Source organism: Falco cherrug, chromosome 7 (assembly GCF_023634085.1).
Source record: "Falco cherrug isolate bFalChe1 chromosome 7, bFalChe1.pri, whole genome shotgun sequence".
Taxonomy (NCBI): Eukaryota; Metazoa; Chordata; class Aves; order Falconiformes; family Falconidae; genus Falco; species Falco cherrug.
The window spans coordinates 30615196-30635485 of record NC_073703.1 but is presented as its reverse complement, the minus strand read 5'-3'; the positions used below and the strand labels follow the sequence as shown (position 1 = coordinate 30635485).

The following is a 20290-nucleotide window of genomic DNA, read 5'->3' as shown; positions in this document are numbered from 1 at the left end:
CAGATTTTAAGGCAGTGGAAAAAGAAAAACCTCATTTCAGTATTTCCTCATTCTTTTTCCTAAACTTTTGGATCTAAAGCCCACACCTTAAAAGACAATATTATTACTATTACTGATGTGAATGTAAGTTTTCTTGTGATCAGTGTTTTACACTTGTGGTACACGTCCAACCACATCTTCCTTAGCACTGGAAGGAACAGAGAAAACAGAATACAATTGAATCCAATAGTAGTTTATTACCCACTCATTGCAGATGAAGTTAGACACTTCAGTTACCAGTCAATATGAATTTAAACATTAGTTGACAACTGCAGAAGTGTACAATAAGTACAAAATCATTAACAAAAATATAACAAAAAGTTACAATGTATTTAAAACTTCAGTTGTACACTATTTTACAGCAACCATTACATGATCCTCAACTAGCACAGGGCCTGCATTTGAAAGGGTTTTTGGGGTTTTTTTTTGTTTGTTTTTGTTTTGTTTGTTTGTTTTTCAATAAAGTTCTGCAAGAGGTTGAGAGACTGGGGGTTACAACTGCATTATTTTCCAGAATACTAACATAAGCCTTACCTCACACAGACAAAGCTGTTCTATATTTTATAAACACTTGCTTTTAACAGAGTATGCAGTAACAAGAAAAAAATCTATACATAAAAAATTAAACTCCACTATGTAATATATTATGTATATATCTCTCTCTATATATATATTGTACTACAGATTTCATATAAATCAAGTATAGGCCAAATTTTGGCATAATTTTTAAGTGCATTAAGTTTAATATAAAATCCCCCTCAAACTTTGTTCTTATTTTTCAAGTTACTAGCTCCTGAACTGATCTTTTTCAGTTATGATACTTTAGACATCTAGAATTGTCTTAAGATCTAATTTCCATTTCAGGAATATCACCCTTGTCTTTCATTATACTTTCTAACAAAAATAAAGTTGTGGGAAAAACTTAGTGACTAATTTAGTCAATGTTTAGTGACTAATAAAATGCTCCAACTTGATAAGACTTTTTATTTACACTTGCTAGTCGATACCTTTAACATAGTTTTCTCCTACATACCCCTCTATTCTTCTTTGATCCTACAGGAACAGTTACTAATTATACACTGCACGCACATACTGCTTTGCTTCACTTTGTTAAATGGACACTTACCAACATGCAAATTATTTCTGGTGCAGAATGGAGTGCAAAGAAATTCTTCTAATGCATAGTTAAATTTACTTCACTTCCTGCATGCAATACTTACTTTTTAGAGATTACCTAAAGAGTTACATCCTCTCTGCTACACGATATCACATTTTGTTTCCATATTAAGCTTTGTTTTCCTTTGTTTCAAAAAGTACTACAGGAAGAAAAACAACATTAGTGACCCAACTAATCTATCAATTTGACAAATATGTTATTTACAGTAAATTTTAAAATAGGCTTATATATTTTTACTGAAACAAAAAGGCCACTTCAGCTTTTCCAGAATAAAGTTCTGAAGTCATTCAATGAGACTTCATCCCACAAAAGTCCTTTTCCTCAAAGTTATTTGTAGAATACAGAAATACACTGTATAACCTAGAAACATTCTACGTTAGACCAAAAAAACCACCCAAGAATCAATTACAGTTGAGTCACAGTACCCCAAGAAATCAATTCTCCTGTCATTATTTTATATACAGACATTATTCTGGGATCTCATAATTCAGCACAGTTATGGTACAGAGGGGAAAGCATCGAGTGTTGCAAAGGTACAGCCAGTTCCAGCTACTAAGAAACAGCTTCCAAGTTAAGCCCTTTAAAAGTCTTGTAAAAACTGGGCCTAGTATGATTTTTAAAAAAACCACCTCTCGGACCTCAAAAGCAAGGATATTACATTTACTCCTTAGAAGGTAAGTTACTGTCTATAAACCTGTCAGAGCATGGACATGACCTTCAGGGTTCGTTCTCAATGTAATATGGAAGGAACTAGGTGCAGAACTCGAAGTAAATTTAACAGGACTTAGACAGCAATGCCCCTTCACACCATTGAATTATTAAATATCTTATGTATTGTGTGTGGGAAAAAAAATATCTCATTTTTGTATTGAGAAAGCAAATACTGAAATAGAAACAACTCTTAGCACAACAGATGTATTTACTTACAACATGCAAGGTTTGTTTTTATGTATTTGAGCAGCTAACAGCCACCAACAGCCCTTAAGTATTTACAAGTTCAAAATTACAATCTTCACATAAGTAGCAACTGCTTACGAAAAATTCAGGACACTCTGGGAAATAAGCAAGAAATGGAGTAAAAAGTACTGAAAGCAGTAATAAAAAATAGTAGCAAAGGAAAGCATAATAGCTTTTAAAATCCAGACAATTTAACACTGTTCTAGTAAAAAAAATATAAAGCCATGTATCACATTTAGAGATACCATTTTAGAAGAAATGCATTTGTTGGGTTTTTTTCCAGGAGAAAAGCTAAACATAAGCTTAAAAAAACCAAAACCCAAGTAAATAAACAAAATACAATTCCCTTTATTTTGCCAATTTACCTTAAAATATCTTCTCCACCTCCCCCCCACCCCCAATTTGCAAGGTAAATGGTAAGGCAAATGTGATCAGAGACTGGGTGATCACACAGGAGAAAGATGCTCCAACCCCAGTTCACGGTATGGGAAGCCAAAGTAATAGCTTTTTTATAAACATGAAACTTTTTTAAAAATTATAGATTTTCAGACTTACCCAAGATGCAATGTGTATGTTAGTTCTGATTGAGGGCCACGGTCAGAAAAAAATCCTGCTCCTATGTTTAAGGCAGTCTAAGACTAATTCAAGTCTCTTCAGCCTCTTGGCAAGAATTTTGTGCCACATTACACTCCACACAGTTTCAGGGCTTATTTCGTACAGTAATCAAATCAGTAGAATTTTTGTAATAAATGTGTATTTATATCTGCTTCTATAAAACAGTAGCATTTCTCTCGTTAGAACTATACAACCTGGATCTAAGGAAGTTCACTAGCAGTGACATATGAATATGGTTTTGCACCACTTCATGAAAGGTTTCAAGTGCACTGTCCTTCTGAAAAGACATTTACCTATCTTTTAAAGCTATGTTAGATTTATTTAGAAATAATTTGGTACTAGCTGATGCTCATACTAGAAACATTTTTCATGTTCAACTCTAAGAATAGCTTAGGGCAAAGAAAGTGCTCCAATTTTACCTGCTGTTTTGTTATGCCCTGTTTGAAGAAATCCTAGCTTATTACTGAACAAAAATATACTAAAATACAAGTTTTAAGTTGGATTTCTGAATTTTTGCATGTCTTAGATTCTTTTTTCTGTAACAGTATTCATATTGCATGACATTTTGTGCTAAACTGCCCTCTTGAGCCTAGCCCCTTATAAAACATGAAAATAGAATACTAAAACTTTTTCATGTAAACTTCAGTAAAGTAGTTGCAGTCTTAGAGACAGGGTTGTAAAGGTGCTATATAAACATTCTGATATACATTTCCTGTGTACTAGACTACATGGTACATGGAACATGACATTTCCAAGTTACCCAGTGTAATGTACAAAAATATAAAATATGTATTTATGAGTAACAGTAGAATAAGCTACAGTGCAATTTTCCTTAGCCCGTTGAAAGCCCTATCTGCATATGATTTTTTTCACTCATTCTAGATCTTCCACAGTAGATTATTTTCTTTAATAGTACAACAGTGCAAGCACAGCTAGAAAAGACAGCTATAAGAACACTCTCATGCTGTAAACTTGGAGTTCTTTAGAAGTCAAACATGTACCTTAAAAAAATTAGTTTTGCTCACCTGTCTCTTCTGTGCTAGATTTTAAACATTTTTCTTTATAAACTGTAAAGCTAGGATATTTAAGGAGAGTATGCCCCAAATTTCAGAGAAAGTTATACTATTATTTCACCAGTCCTCAAGAGTAATTTAATGTAATTGGAACTATACCACTTGCTCAGGGCTTTAAGCGTAAGGCATTTTGTGTACATTCCCCCCAACTATTTATGTAATTACTATCTTAAGTGTGCAAAGCCAAACCCATGGAAATCAATTTACCTTTTACTGCACTTATTGTATGAAACTGCTAACAAGGAACTCACAGAAAAATCAAATCCAGAAATGCACTGAAACAAGCTAACCATTTTCTACTGGGTAAGGTCTTTTCAGCTCTAGAAGTTAACACACTATCAGTTCTGAATACATTCATAGGGCTGCGTTCTGAATGCACTGAAGAAATGCACCAGAAAAGTTAGCTTTACACATCATCTAATGGCAGCATACCATAACTTCAACTGCTTTGAAGAAATACAAAGTTAATTTTGTTAATTTATATATTAACAGTTTGGAGATACAAGCTCCAATACAAAAAATTTTCCAATTCCAAATACTGTTTACAAAAAATGTAAGCTTTGTATTCTATATAATCACTACGCTTCCCAACCAAATTATGTTTTTCCTGAAAAAAAACATACAATACAAAACTACATAAGTCATGTCTAATCAGACAATAAGACAGCTCTTGCTGCAATACGACGGTTCCTGACATGGAAAGAACAGATTAGGCAAAACATTAACATAGACAAAAGGAAACACAAGAGAGGCACATGAAGTTACAGTTGAAGGGTCATATTCCACTCATCACTGGAAAAAGGATCATGAAAGGCTGAGAAGTGCATAATAATTCAGTAAAATTTAGATATGCACAAACCATTTACGCATTGACTGTACTGTCTTGACTGCTAACAATCTATAAGAATGATTAAAAATTTAATTTGATCATTATATTGTCTTATAGCTATCTAAATTGGGTAAAAGTGATTATCACCTTCAAATATAATGTTAATGCATAAAAATACTTTTTTTTTCTAGAATCTATTATATTTTCTAAGCAAGTATCTAAAAACAATGGTCCTTCTAGATTAGTTTGGAATAATAAGTGAAGCCCATTTCTTTGCAAAATGGGGTTGGTTTATTGTTTATATTTTTAGACAATTAACTTTGAATATCTGTCCACTGTATAAACAATCTCCAGAAAAATATATCCTCTTCCAGTAACTTACAATACACATTAAAAACACTTACAAAAGGGATTATTGTCCATTTACAACATCTTGAGCTTAAGGACACGATTCTTGGGTCATTTCATTGATGCAATTTTGATCAGGCTAAACTAAATATTCTGGTTAACCTGAACCATGCCAGCAACATGGATAAGCTAACATTTAAAAGTATCTACCTAATTATGTAGGATTTTAAATAAAATTCAGCATTTTTACATCACAGTATATATGGCATTTCTTCATTTAGCAACAAAAAGGCACAGTTATTAAACCATAAAATACAGTACGTGAATCATATATATTCTAGTGATATCTACCAATGCAAATCCAGACATTTTACTCTGTAGAGGGGGCTAAAGAAAAAGGCTTCTGTTTGTTTATTTAGAAAAATTCAATCTCATTGCAAGTTTGGTCCGTTAGAAATGCCTATTAACTGAAACATCTTGAAGCAGGAGTTCAGGAAAGAAGAAGAAAGCAAATTTAGCAGTCTTATGGTCCAACAACTTGAATAAGTTACTATGAAATGGCAAACAGATCGTCAATGGAGCTTTCTGATCAGCTGTCAGACATACCTGTTAAAATGTCAGCGTATACAGGTACTGGATAACAGACATCCCAGACACATTCCTTGCATCACACTCACACAGAGACTTTGTTACAACAGTAAGTCTAGACAGAGCATTTATAGAGTTTGGCACTTCTCATGGATGGTATTTGACTTCTGGCCCCATACCATGCCCAAAGACGTGCAAAGTTCTTCAAATGCTTTGCCTGCTATGTATTGCTGTTAAAGTGAAGAGCCTGCTAAAGCCAAGCTCACTGGCCTTCCCTCAGCAAACTAGTGGACCTCTTCAAAAAGCAATTACCTCTGTTCTCCCTGCCTGAAGTGATAAAACTGCATCAAGACAGACCAATAAAATGGAAGAGGCATGGAACAATAAACATGAGGGAGAACCCAACCATTCCATACGTAATATAGCGATAGGGAAGCTCGACTTCCATGCGTTGCCTTGCTTTCCGTACATCGTCATGTGGTATGCGAAATATCTTACATGCCAGTGGAATAGTGGCTTTTTTCATCGCTACTTTTGTTAACAGCAGCACTATTACTCCAATCAATAACCGCAATATGGCTTTTCCAAACACAGTTACACTGAGAGAGGAAAGGGATAAAGGTAATGTCTCGGGAGGAGGATCTAGCTTTAGACCCATTATGTAGTTAACGTGAGAGCCACAGGCTACTCCAGCACCGCAGCCCAGTATCTGAGCTGTGTCTCCTCGCGATGTGCTCCAGGTGTCCAGAGTAAAAGAGAAGATGCCCAGGGCTAAATGGAGACTGATGATAATTAAGGGTGCATATTTGTAAGTTAAGTTGAAGTTATCAATTAGGTCCACAACTGGATGGAAGACAACCAAGATAAGAATAGCATACAGAAATCCAGCAATAACATCCTGTTGAAGAGAGAGACACTGTTTCAGTGCAATAACTATTTCAAAAAATAATTAGAGTTACATTCACAAGACAACAAGCCTAGTTGCTCTGTTTCTAAAAGTTACTTATGGATCCCCTTCTTTTCCCATTTACTGTACAAGATTAAATCTGTTTTATGTTAAGGTAAGGAATTGCATTTGATCACCTATTAACACAACACCTGCATCATAATCAGATCATGAATGAAGCTATGATGAAACGATCCATGATCAAACAAAGCTGTAGATCTACGGACTTTTTAATAGGGCCTGTAGCAATAGGACAAGGGGTAATGGTTTTAAACTGAAGGTAGATTCACACCAGATATAAGACTTTTTTTTTTTTTTTTTTTAAATTATGAGGGTGGTGAAACACTGGAGCAGGTTGCCCAGAGGGATGGTAGATGCCCCATCCCTGGAAACATTCACGGTCAGAAGATGTCCCTGCTAATTGCAGGGGGGTTGGACTAGATTGCCTTTAAAGGTCACTTCCAACCCGTCCAATGATTCTTCTATGATTCGATTTGCTGGTTACAACAGTCCTTGTCCAGGACCGGAGCATTCCAACTTGGTCAGCACAAAGATAGTCCAGCTAAATAAATCTGCCAACTTAGTTTGCTGGAACAGTTCAACGCTGGATCTAAGTGCTTGGGTGCCAACACACAGGCACGCTGGCAGCAACAGCTGCAGCTAAGCATTAGAGCAGCTTACACTTTCAACTCTAGCTTCAGAATTAACAATACCAGAAAAATGGAGAACTGCTTTCAGCTATCAAAGGACAGGAAGAGGTAACTTCTGTGGCTTCATACTTGACTTTCAGATTTATTATTGTTTTAAAAATGTGTTTTATGAATTAGAAAAAGATTACACTTTAAGGTAGTATTAAATTTCAGTTACTGTTGATTAATCAGTTGCACAGAATTATCTGTGCAACTTTTGTCACCTTTTGTTGTTGAAGAGGAATTTCACAGAATCATGGAATCACAGAATGGTTTGGGTTGGAATGAACCTTAAAGACCATGTAGTTCCAACCCCCCTGCCATGGGCAGGGACACCTTCCACCAGACCAGGTTGCTCCAAGCCACATCCAACCTGGCCCTGAACACTCTTCCACATCTTCCACACTGTGGGCATCCACAACTTCTCTGGGCAACCTGTTCCAGTGCCCCACCACCCTCATAGTAAATAATTTCTTCCTAGTACGTAATCTAAATCTACCCTCTTTCAGTTTAAAACCATTACCCCTTGTCCTATTGCTACAAGCACTACTAAAAAGTCTGTCTCCATCTTTCCTATAAGCCCCCTTTAAGTATTGAAAGGCCACTGTTAAGTGCAGTCATAAATTTCCACACTAAAATTGCTATTAAATATCTTTTTAAGTTACAACTGTGGACTAAGTTTATGAAAGAAAAGTATACATAAACAGAAGTTTGACATCCACTTTTAGCTACTCTATCAATTTCTCTGAAGAAATGTTATGTATTCTGTTCTTATATGGCAGGACATTCTAAAAAAAAAAATCTATATATAATTACTGTAAAAACTTAACTGTGATGGAAGTTTATGAAATCAGAACAACATTAAAGTTTAGTAGAATTATTTTCTTACCAAAATTGAATGCATTCCCATATAAATTCGACTACAGCAAACCAAAGAGCACCAGCAGAATGCAAGGATCAGTCCAAACATAAGGGGGTACTGGTAGAAAAAAATTGAGAGATTGTATTAAAATTCGGGGGGCAAAAAATTAAAAATAAATCTGTAAGAATCCTATAATTAATTCCAATTAATGCAATTTATGCTTACCCTTTTCTTTACCCTAGCCCAACCAAGCCTATTAGACTACCTCAAGTAAATCCGCTTTTCATAAACAAAACATTAAGTCAAACTTTTTCCTTGTCCTCTTCATCTGCATTCAGGATATATGAATTCCAGGGCGTTGGTCATATCTTTTCAGACAAAGCAGTTACAAGTTAGTAGATTTTTGTAGCGGTTAGTCTTGCCATGTTATGATATCCTGAATTGGCAATATCGGCAGAGACAAGCCTTGTGTTCTAAATTGTGGAACAGTTTTACAGTGGGTGAAGCAGCTACATAATATACTAGTACTGTTAACAATTATCCAGGCAGAATCTAGTAGCTTTACCTTTCTGCTGAAAAGGAATAAATTAAATTTCCTTACACAGTTTCAGAATTTGCGCAATCCTTGAGGCAGTCTCTGAGCATCAGTATTAAACTCCCTAGAACAGTAATCTTTTTTGTTCTCTACAAACCCATATAAACTTCCTCTTACAATCCACATTTATTAAACAAAAAACTTCAAGTAATTATTTCCAATTATTTTTCGTCTTCTGAGAGTCCTTATTAATAAGGACTGTTTACCAGGAACAAACAAAATACTTTGTTTTAATAAGCACATATCATATCAGCATGTGTAGAAACTTAGTATTTTAAGTCTCTTCAGTTTTGGATAAAAGTATGCTAATTCACATCTTGGAGCACAGAAAGAAAGAAATACTTTCCAGACTACCATATTGCAAAATGCTGTACAAGACAGGATACGCTTTCCTTTTTTCAGTATTAAAAATAATTATTAGTTCTATCAAAGCAGCAGTCACAAGACAAAATGGCACATTTCCAAAACTGCTTCACTTCCTACATGAAAGCAACGATAAACATTTTCAATACAAAGAGGCCATCTAGACGTACTCAAATCTCAGAATAAAAAATAAGAATTGCATTCAGTTTTCTTGCCCTTTCCCTTGTTCCTCTTACGGGTATCCTGAAGGGTAGAATATCCAACAAACTATAGAAAGTATTTTTAAACTTATTTGAGAGAGTTCTGTGTCCTCTGTGAAGGCCACTTAACAGATTGACCAGTCTTTCAATAAAAGGTTTGAGAGAAGATTATCAATCTTCTGCATTATTCCAACATTCTTTGAATTCTCAGCTCCAGGATCATGTTAGCATGACAAACCTAAAAAGTTCTCTCAAGCCAACAGAAAATGAGGAAGCTTACACTTCACATAAATTTATTTCACATTAAAATCAATTCTAAATGCCTAGCTCACAGTTGTGTTACATCTAGTACTCTAATTTCTGTAGCAACATTTGTCTGTGCTTCTACTACATTCACCTACAAATTGTACCTAAATTATGTACTTAATGATTCATTCCTAACAGAAATTATGGAGGAACAAATTAAGATTCCTGCCTTTCGGAATTATGCTAATAATGGGCAATATACCTGTTACTAGGTCACACTCAAGACACGATTGGAGTTACCCTTGGAGCAATCCAAAGTAATCCTTGTACCCTGTGCTGCACCACCAAAACACATTACAAGTGCAGCCTCATCACTCATCCCCATTATGCATGCCTCTACCACCGTTTCCATCAAATTCAGCACAGAAGTGCAGGCAGAGCATTACCAGGAAGACACTCAGGCCACCCAACCCCCCCTGCATGGTGCTGCTCCACTCACACCCCCCAGAGGACTACCAGAGCAGAAATGCTGTATATACAGGCATAGGTATACCCTATATCCTCTGAAGTAAAGAGGAGCTTCTAGCACCTCTTTACATGCTCTGCAAGATCAAAGCCTGGTAAAACAGTCTTCTTGTTTGTCAGACTAGCAAGGGAAGATCTACTACCTCCAGCAGCAATGCAAACCTCTTGACCAGAAAATTAACGGCATTGCAATTACTTGATGGTAGAATGAGCTTGCATGTGTCAAAAGTTTCAAACCGTTCTGCCCATCACTCCATACCATATGTCCATTCTTGTTTCCAGGGTCACATCTTTTGTGCTTTCAGGCTCAAATCAGGTGTAAAGCTTTCCTTAAATAAAAGATTTTTCCTGTATCTCTTAAATACCTGACAGAAACAGAAGCTGGAGCTTTAGCAGGAAGACCAATGAAATGCCAGGCTTAGCAGGCTATAGCAGTCAACAATACTGTGGGTAAGAAATTGGGATTGTGGGGGAGGTTAGAGCAGTAAAGAGCAAGACCCCAATAACAAAGAGTATGAAAGGTGCATGTGAGGAGTCCTGGGCAGGTCGTTGTAAACAGCATGAAGAGTAGGATAAATTCTGAAAATGAAAATACATGCTCACTCCCAGTTAGGAACTCTCAAGGGAGGAATGTCTGAGGAAGAAGGACCATCAGAAACTTCAACTTGGAGGAAAATATTGGAAAGAACACTTGGTTCTGTCATATCTCACTAAATCTGCTTTTAGTAGCACTGAGACTAAATACCCATAAAAACATCTGAAAGCACTGGCTAGTTTAGTTCCTTAGTAGCAAAGCATCTGTATCCAACAGCTCAAACACTTCCCTACTGTATCCCCAATAAAAAGCCAATTATACATTTAATCCTGATTCATATATTCTTAAATCTTTAACTTAAACCTAGACAAGCAATTCTTACTGAAATAGCTTTAGAATGACATGTTCACAGATGTGTCTGCAGTATTAGGCACCTGCTGATTTATGGTATTTTTAATGCACAATAATTACATAAGTACTAAAGCCAGTTTCTTTCCACCCATGCAAACTTATTCACTACAGCATACCTACCTGTACTATATCCAATCCACTATAAAAAAAGCAAAAGGCTGAAGCAATTATTCTAATTTTGTCTGGAATAATGTTCCACAATACAACAGTTAAGTCGATTCTTGTGTTGAGTTCCCACACAAAGCATTCTCCTCTACGCTCCCACTATGTAACCGGCACACTTTGACAACTGTCAGTTTACATTTGCAGCTTACTTACCAGTCAGTAAAATAACTATCAGTTTAGGTAAAGACACCTTTATGTATAATGTACAGAAATAAAATTTAATCTAAAGAAGGTTTTAACCTTTACCTGTCCTGGTTTCTTCCAGTGTTATATCCATACCTTCCTGAATTTCTCATATAACCGATCTGATTTTCTTCTCACAGCCCCAGTACCCACCTGCATAGCATCACAAAGCTGTATGTACCCTTTGGGGCTCCACAGTTCACCAGCCTCCTTAGGCACTAGCACAAATCAAGCAAAACTCCTCCCCTACTTCCACACAAATAAAGCACAATACCCTGGTGCCTCCTTGGCCTGTTTTCACTCACCTTTTAAAAGTAGCTACTGGGTTCAAAGATTCCTTAAACATAGAACTGGTAGCACCTGCTTAAAGTCTGCCTTGAGGTGATAAGGCAACCACATATTTTGTCCTCACGCATAGGGATAAGTGTACAAGGTGAGTAAAGGAGAATATTAACACTCCCACACACCTTTTAGCTCAGCAAGAAGTCTTCTCAGCAGCATGCCAAGCCATAACACCGACAGGGCACATCACCTTGATCCTTGTAAGAAAAGATGAAGGTCTGAAAAGTTGTCAGAGATCACAGCTGGCAGAAGTAGATGTAAAAACCAGGTTTCATTCTCTCAGCTTGTTCTTTCTGATAACAGAATTGACATCTCTTCATTCCTGGCCACACTTAAAGAGTCACTTAAGTCAAATATTCAGGAACAGCCCATTTTCAGACACACATATCTCAAACCCTGTCTCCATTTCTCTACTAAGACCATCCTGTGGTCTCTCTTTATCCTCAAAAACTCATTATGCCTCCATAGCTACCATGCCACCTCAATAATTTGAAGTATGGGGAGCATTTAATGAACTGCATACTGCTTTCTTTTTTCTAAATTAAAAAAAACAAACAAACACAAAACCAAACCAAACCACTTGCAATTTGAAAATCTTAACCTTATACGAAAGTAAAGACACTCGCATAGTACTCAATCTGCATTTCAGAATCACATGTTGACTCAAAACCAACATTAACTTGCAATTTTTCTCCTTAAGTACCCCACAACACATTAGATCAAATCCCTGCTATCCAGCTTGCACAAATAGTTTTCCAAAGGCCAGAATAAAACTTTGATAATGTGCATAAGCATGTAGTATAAAAACACAATATTAGAAGATGAAGTAGAAGCAGATGGAACTGACAGCAAGGTAGAGACTGGAGATAGAAACAAATGCAACATACAGGTTGAAAAGATACCTTCATTAACATTTTGGCTTTTAAATGTTTGAATAGATATGTTTCTTTGAGGGCATCCTACCCATTAAGAAAAATTTCCCAGTCTTGATGTGTATGATTAAGGGACAGATCACCAAGCATGTTATTAAAAAAAAAAAAGATAAAAAGGGTTAATTGATTTCTCTAAACTCACATATTAAGTTAAAGAAAAAAGAATAAAGCTCATCAAGTAGACTACTCATCTTCTTCCAGGCCTCAATTTTGTTCCCATGTCCAGAATCTCATTTTAATCAAAGAAACAGAATTAACTTGATCATATTTGGAAAAAAGCAGTGAAACTACTCCCAGTAAGTCTTTGACAATTTTATGCCCTATTTTTTAATAGGAAATTCCCATTTTATTAAAATATATCCTCTAAAACAGGCTTGCAAGCTTCTGACTAAATTCCATAGAACGTTTCCCTCAAATGCCTATCCTCCTCCCTCCCCTTAATCTGACTTTTTGCCAAGAGTCTTAATAACATAACCATTGTTTTAAAATGCTCATAAGGAAACAATCTGTCCTAAAAGCTTTGACCTAGGTCAGAAAATTATTTCTTTCATAACGGAACATTCCTAAAACACACTCTAGATGCTCATGTCTTTACTTTTTTAAAGCACATTCTACACCGGAGATGTTTCCAGCATCCACAAAGGGTTCCAAACTAGTCTTCTAATATTTTCAGTGTTCTACAGTATTTCTCAATGATCTTTTTTAATCATATGATAACTCAAGAAGTTCAGCCTGAGTTTGAGACAATTATTTTGGGTCAGAGTTCACAGAAACAATCCAAGCAGCACTTGCAACTTCATGCTTTATTTAATAAGATATTTGGGCTATATATTGGCAGTTGTCATACAAAAAGCTACAACCAATGTTTACGGGAATGACCCCGAGACCCTGGTTGGACAGCAGAGTACAAAAAGCACAGCATATAAATGATTTTGCGGAGGGAACAGAAGAAAAGGGAGAAAAGGATGGTTTAAAAGGAAAGACAACTTATCAATTATTTTAGGAAAAATGAACAGGAAATCTATCTTTTCAAAAGAGACCAAGTGATAAATAACACTGATTAAGCTACATTTATCAATTATTTCCTTCTTTCTTCCACTAACCAACCTTAACATTGAAAAGCATAAAAAGTTGAGAGTGCTACATGTCACGACAAGAACCTCTTCTTTAAATTCCAAAATAAAGCTTTCAGTGCCAGCCATGCTGGGAGTTAAAAGATTTAATTTTCTGCTACACATCACCTGAAAAGAAATTAAGGAGTTACAGGAGGAAATAGAGCCTCTTTCTTCTTTTTCTTGCAGTCATCAGAAAAATAAAACAAACACAAACCCTCCCTGACCACAAACAGCCAGAATCATCTACAGCTTGCTCTGCTTATGCCCCCAACAGCTAAAAAATAATTTTTCTACAAACTGAAGTTCTCAGGTTTAATCAAGACATGCTATGTGAAAGTACAAGGAGTGCTTTACATGTGCACAGTCCACTAAGAAAAAAAACCTGCTTGAGAAGTAAAGTATCTCCTTTGATTCCTTTCTTTATCAAAAACTCTGCATCTAACCTTACGGCATTTGGTTTTACATATCCCCCCCAAGTTCCTTTACATGAATTAAAGATTTGTTTATGCAAAACTGAAAAATGTATTTAATGCCAGTCAACACAGTTTAATAGGACAAGCTGTTGCATTCCTATGGCAGAGATTCCCCAGTGAGATTTGTAAGAACTGGCTGTGCTCTTTTCAAATTTTTAAGAGCACCTGAATCAAACAGGCCTCAACTTTTCCCAGCTTCCTTTAAAAATAAACTACAGGCATTAATATGGCTCACAAAAGACAACCTTACAACCCAAATACACAAGACAAGGCCAGTGCTGACCCTCCAAATTCCCATTGCTCTTTCTCAAGAGCTCTTCGTTGTGTGGGCAATTCTGGGTTTTCAGATCACCCCTTCAGCTATGCTTCTCATGTCAGAAGAGGGTTTTTTTCACTGTTTAAGAAACATGTAAGAAAACCAATCAGACAAGCACGCATTTCTTTGCTTAAGTTTCTTCACAACATTTTAGTATTTCAGTGAAAATTCATTTGAACTTCTCTGAGAGGTGAGGCAACTCTTTCTGAAAGGAGTCTGTACTGTATATACACATATATAAGGAGATGGCTTCCTATGTGTAGCTTCCAGTTTTATTATTACAACACTCTCACTGATTATGCAAGTTTTTCAACAAGGACAGACACTTAGAACTAGTATTTGCCCACTTCCTGTAAAATTCTCTCCACAGCAGTATCATGGTTGGAGTACTCATCCAACCCCAATAACCAATTATTCCCCATCCTAAATGAGGATCTGAGAGAAGTTACCCTTTTGAAATGAGAGGGCAGGCAGATAATTCTAGAGGTAGTACTTAGTAGCAGTCAATCAGAATCACACAACGATGCATCTCTCTGAAATCCCAATACAGATCTTGTCAAACTCATCACATTTGACTAGATTCATCAGCTTTGGTTGGTAGAAGTAATGGTGCAGATGAAAGGTTTCTGGAAGGGTGTTTGACATGGTACCACATGACAGCCTTACAAAATTGGTACTACGGAGAGTCAATAGAGCACTACATAAATGAAAACTGAAAAATACTTTTAGATTTGTTAATCAAACCATTACAGAATAGAGGCACTCTACTAAGGGTATAGCAGTAGTGCTTATTAAGGTTGCCATTATCATCAGTGGGGTGGAAAGACAGTCACTGATCATAGGATTTGCATATAAAACATTGGCAGACAAGTACATAGGGAGGACAACGCTGTCATATTTAGCTATCTAAACTGCTTCATCAGATAAGTCCATTCAAACAACGTTGGTTAATATAGTTATAGAGGCCAGCTACTCATCAATCAGGGCTCTGGGCTCCTGCTGAATATCAACTTAACAAAGTTCATTCAATGGCCTACAGTGAGAGTCAGCAGTTCCTCACTCAGCTCATTCATGCAGAGCTCAGGAAGGAGTGCAAACCCATTACTTCCTAATCCGCACAGCTACTGCTACAGCCAGCTGCATCCCAGAGGAACTCTGAGAGAAAAGTGTGCTTTCTGTCTCCCTGACTGATTCTGCCCCACCCCACTCCCCAAATAAAACAGCGGGGTTATGACACAATCAAGTACCATCCTAAGTCAAGCACCACTTCTAATAAAATGTGTTGTTATCTGAAATCAGCAGTTCAAAGTCATCACAAATACAAAAAAGACTTTTCTCAGTAGTCTCAGCCTGAGGCTTCTGCAGATTTTCTAGAGAATTAGTAGCTCACACTCTCTTCCTCCCCATTCATGACACAATATAAGCCAGCCTGGCTCAAGCTGTCAATATTTCAAAGAAAGCACTTTTCCCAATGTGATAAAGGTATACTTTTTCCTACATCATATCAAGATGTATAACTTCACTGTCTTTTAAGTGTTTGTCCTCCTCTTTCAGGGTAACAGAGCTTCAAAGACAGAAAGAAAAACATCAGCATCTGTAACACTCCTAAATTCTCATGAGGTTTTGCCATGAGCTTTATATTTCAAGGTTACTGAAGTTTCTTTGAAACAAGTGGTTTTCCCTGAAATATAAAATAAATAAATAAGGATTACACCAGCAGAATCAAAAAGTTTCAGGCAAGCTCTCATAATACAAGGAGAAACTGAAACGTAATACTCCACAATGGACAGTACAGTTAGCTATTATGAAAATTATCTTAACATTTGTTTGTCTGAAAGTCAGTTGCATTGAATATTCCCTATGTCCAAAGTCTCTAATTGTGAAAATTTGTCACAACCATCTTAAATACATCATCTCCGAAAATACTTTACTTGAACAACTGCATTTATAAGGAAGCATTTTAGTTTTACTATGTATAGCCAAAAATCCTTTGGAATACTACATGAAAGGAAAATAATTGTAATAGGATTACTGACAGGCATTGAAAACTTGGAAAGCACAAACTTAATTCAGCAGGTCAAAAGAAAACCTACTGGAATAAAAAAATATTTGTTTTTAAATGGACAATTTGGGCCATACCTAAATTTGCATACCAACAGATTTCTCTGTTCTTTATCTTGTTCAAGGGAAAGACTCATAGATTGTCTTTGATAGAAAAGAACCATGATACAATAGTAGGAAGTCATAGCCTAATGAAAGCAAACTCCAAATAAGCTATACAGGAAAGTGATTCCCTTCTCACCGGAGTAACCTCTTTTAGAGCAAGAGTGGCTTTCTTTGTCCCTTTGAAGTTTAAGCTAAGCTAAACTCAATTAAAGTTACCTGTATTCCAGCGTAAAAGTCCCTGCAGAGAGTTATAGCTGTATCTGCTTGAATTCATACTCAGCCTTGCTCCACTATGATTTTGCTGAACAAACAGTACTAAGATGTGGACTCATCAGAATCGGGTCTGTGAATGCTTGTTATACTGAATATATAGAAAGACTATATCCCAACATTTACAAACAAGTTTGAATCTAATGATCTGTATCTACTGATAAATAGGTATAATTTAATAAAAATCAGAGTTATTACAAGTTCCTTTACTGTTAATAGCTTTCCAGGAATTTCTACACTCAGTCTTTTTTAGCCCCATCTATTTCCAGAAAAGCATGACGAAAAGTTGTCATATAGATTCTATTCCCTTTCAACGAAAGCAAAATATGGAGAACAGAAGCAGCATTAGATGAAAACTTAACTCTCTTTAGAGGTGAATCAAAAGATACTCAACATGCCAACTTTTGATTAATATGCGTAAATAATTTTAAAATCACATGGAGTTTGTTGTGGTTTTTTTAATTAACATTTCAAAATGGTAGAAGTTGGTTTCAGAGAGTTCTGTTTTTCATAGCCGTTTCATAGGAAAAAAGGAGTTAAAATTAAGCCTAAACCACTTTGCTTCCTCATTTCTTAAGCACGGTTCTAAATGAATAATAACAAGGCTGCATGTTTATGATTTCTTAATATGCATTCATTATAAACATATTTAGTCAATTAGCACAGTATTTCAGAGACCACAGTTGCAGGGCTGGCAAAGCTGAGATCGAACTTGGTTCACTGGCAAAAATACCATTTCACACATTTGTCAGTTTGTTGGTTCTATAAAAGCAATGAGGCCAGGTTCTCCTTTGTACAAGACATCAGCCTGTACAAAACTAACCAACTGATACTCCTAAATAAGGTTTCCCACATGCAAAGAAATAGAAATCCAGTTCATTCTTTCAACTGACATCAGCCCTACACATACAAGAACTAAAAATCACATATTCAGAGTAGTCATTGAAAAAATAAAAACAAAACCAACTTTAAGATCAAGCATCTAGGTGACAGAACTCCAAATACTTATTTCAAACACCCACAAAACATGGCATTATCTGATGCCTACAACTCTCACAGAGAGTTGTTACTTCACATTTTCCTAGCAAAGAATATGAAACCCTAAGAGCTTGCTTTTGAGCATGCTGTATGACCTTGCAGAAGCAGATATATAAACTTTGGTTAAAGAGAGGCCCAATACAATCCCTGACCTTCAACTGTCTTCCCTTTCAGGCACCCATTCTATATATTGAGACAGAGCCCCAAAGTGTTACACTGTAACAGCAGACAACTCGTGATTAACAGTAACTGGGAAGACAAGAGTTCAGGCCCTGCATAAAGCTTTAAAAAAAAAAACAAAACAAAAGGTTCTCCCTACAGAGATGACATACATCTGTTTCAAAACAGATAGGTATTATAATTAGAATCTGTTAACATTAACAACTTAATAGTAGACTTACTGCATAACTTCTTAATCATTACACACGCAGCCCTTAAAACCCTACATTGAACATTTGTTGCCTAGGAAATCCTTCTCCCTCATCTACTTCTGAACTTGGTGCAGTGATTTAGAGAGCTGAACGTGTTACACTTTCTTTGGAGTTCTTAGTGTTGCCCATAGTGCTAACAGCAAGCGCCAAAGCACATGCCACAGCTTGCGTCAACCAGATGGTCAACTGTGTTATTTTAATTCAATCTATTAACCCAAAGTGCAATAGCCAGATCTTAAGACTTTGCTGAATAAAGGTACTGAAAAGATCAGATTATCAGTTCTTACTAATTATTTGCACATGAATAGTTGCAAAACCATCTGAAAGTAGAGGTACTCCTCAAAACAGAAATAATAATTTCCAGTTTGTGGGTGACGAAACTAAAAGCGTTAAAAAGAAAAAGCTAAAGCCACAGACTGAGTCAAGCTACAAAGTGACTCAAGGCAAAGAAGGATCAGCAAAAAGCCCTTTAGCTCCTGGCTCTGTACCAAATTTTCAGTCAGTAAAACCAAACGCCTATCCAAACTTTGTGCAAAGCGCTCACCCTACCAGAAATAAGTTAAAAACAACTGCACAAGGACAAAATGCAGATTGTTAGTGCAGACTTCTAATGCACACTGAGCTAGCCAGTCCCAAAGGGAGCAGAACTTCCATTCAGAAGACAGAATTGTTAGAACAGTTCTTGTTACCTCAGCACTCACTTAGATCATAGAAAAAAAAATACAAAAAAGGGATCGCGGGGGGGGGGGGGGGGGGGGAAGGCACGAATTTCACATTATCCCAAAACTCAGCCACCTCCCCTCACAAAAGAGATTAAGTCTGTCACAACCTTATACTCTAGGGCTGGAAAACCCACGGAGAAGGACAAGGAGGTGAGCATTACCTGCCATCGGCCGTAGCTGAGCAGCAGCAGCGCCAGGGGGATGGCAGTGCCCGACATGGCGTGGGTGGAGGGCATGCTGTACTCGGAGTTGTAGAAGACTTCCAGCTTCACCGCGGGCGGGGAGGCAGGCCGCGGCCAGCGGATGACATCCTTGGTGCACTGCCCCAGGTACATCACCCACACCCAGATGATGATAAGCCTCCGGCCCAGCCAGGCGTCCACGTTCCAGATGCAGAAGGGGAAGAAGAGGATGTAGAAGAGCTCGTTGCCCAGCTCCGTGCCCAGGCTGAAGAGATAGTAAAGGAAACGGCTGCGGGTGGAGAACTCCTGGCTGCCGTCCTCCTCCGTCAGGGAGTTGCGGCGCGGCCTCCTCCTCCACGGCCGCGAGGGGCCCGCCCGGCCGGGCACGGTCCCGTTGCCGGCGGGATGCTCCGCGGCCGGGGGGCCGCCGTTAGCCACCGGCTCCCGGCCTCCGGCTTGCTGCTCCGCGTCGGCCCAGCCCGAAGGCCCCTCCACCCCGCAAAGCCGCTGGAAGGCGGCCACTTTCCGCGGGTCCTGCAGGTGGGCGGCCAGCCGGGCCAGGCGCCGGCAGAGAGCCATGGCGGGAGGACGAGGCCGCCCGCGAGGGGCGGGCGCAGGGCGGCGGGCGCGGAGCCGAGGGGGCTTCACCTGAGGGGCGGCGGGAGGGACGGGGGCTCCCGGGCGCGCCCGCCGCAGGGAGGGGAGCCGTTCCCTGAGGAGAAACCCGCTCGAGGGCGAGGCGTCGCGATGCGACGGGCACCGCCCAGCTCCCCCGGGCTCGGGCTGCCGCTGCCCCCGCCTCAGCTCGGCCGCCCGGCCCCGGCCCCTGCTCCGCTCCGCCCGCCGATCGCGCGATCGCCCGCTCGCTCACTCGCTCCCTCCCTCCTTCGCGCGCGCGCCCGCCGCCGTCACTGCTGCGCCTGCGCCCAACCCGCACTCGCACGCGCGGGGACCCCC

General features: G+C 38.2%; 1 protein-coding gene across 1 annotated transcript; it reads right to left on the bottom strand.

Moving 5' to 3' along the window:
- Window positions 1-216: 216 nt before the first annotated feature.
- SGPP1 (sphingosine-1-phosphate phosphatase 1) lies at window positions 217-20222 on the bottom strand. Its single transcript, XM_055716415.1, has 3 exons — window positions 19313-20222; window positions 8151-8240; window positions 217-6524 (listed from the first exon to the last, which is right to left on the bottom strand). The coding sequence occupies exons 1-3, from the start codon at window positions 19910-19912 to the stop codon at window positions 5973-5975; spliced, it is 1242 nt and encodes a 413-aa protein (XP_055572390.1). The 5' UTR covers window positions 19913-20222; the 3' UTR covers window positions 217-5972.
- Window positions 20223-20290: the final 68 nt, after the last annotated feature.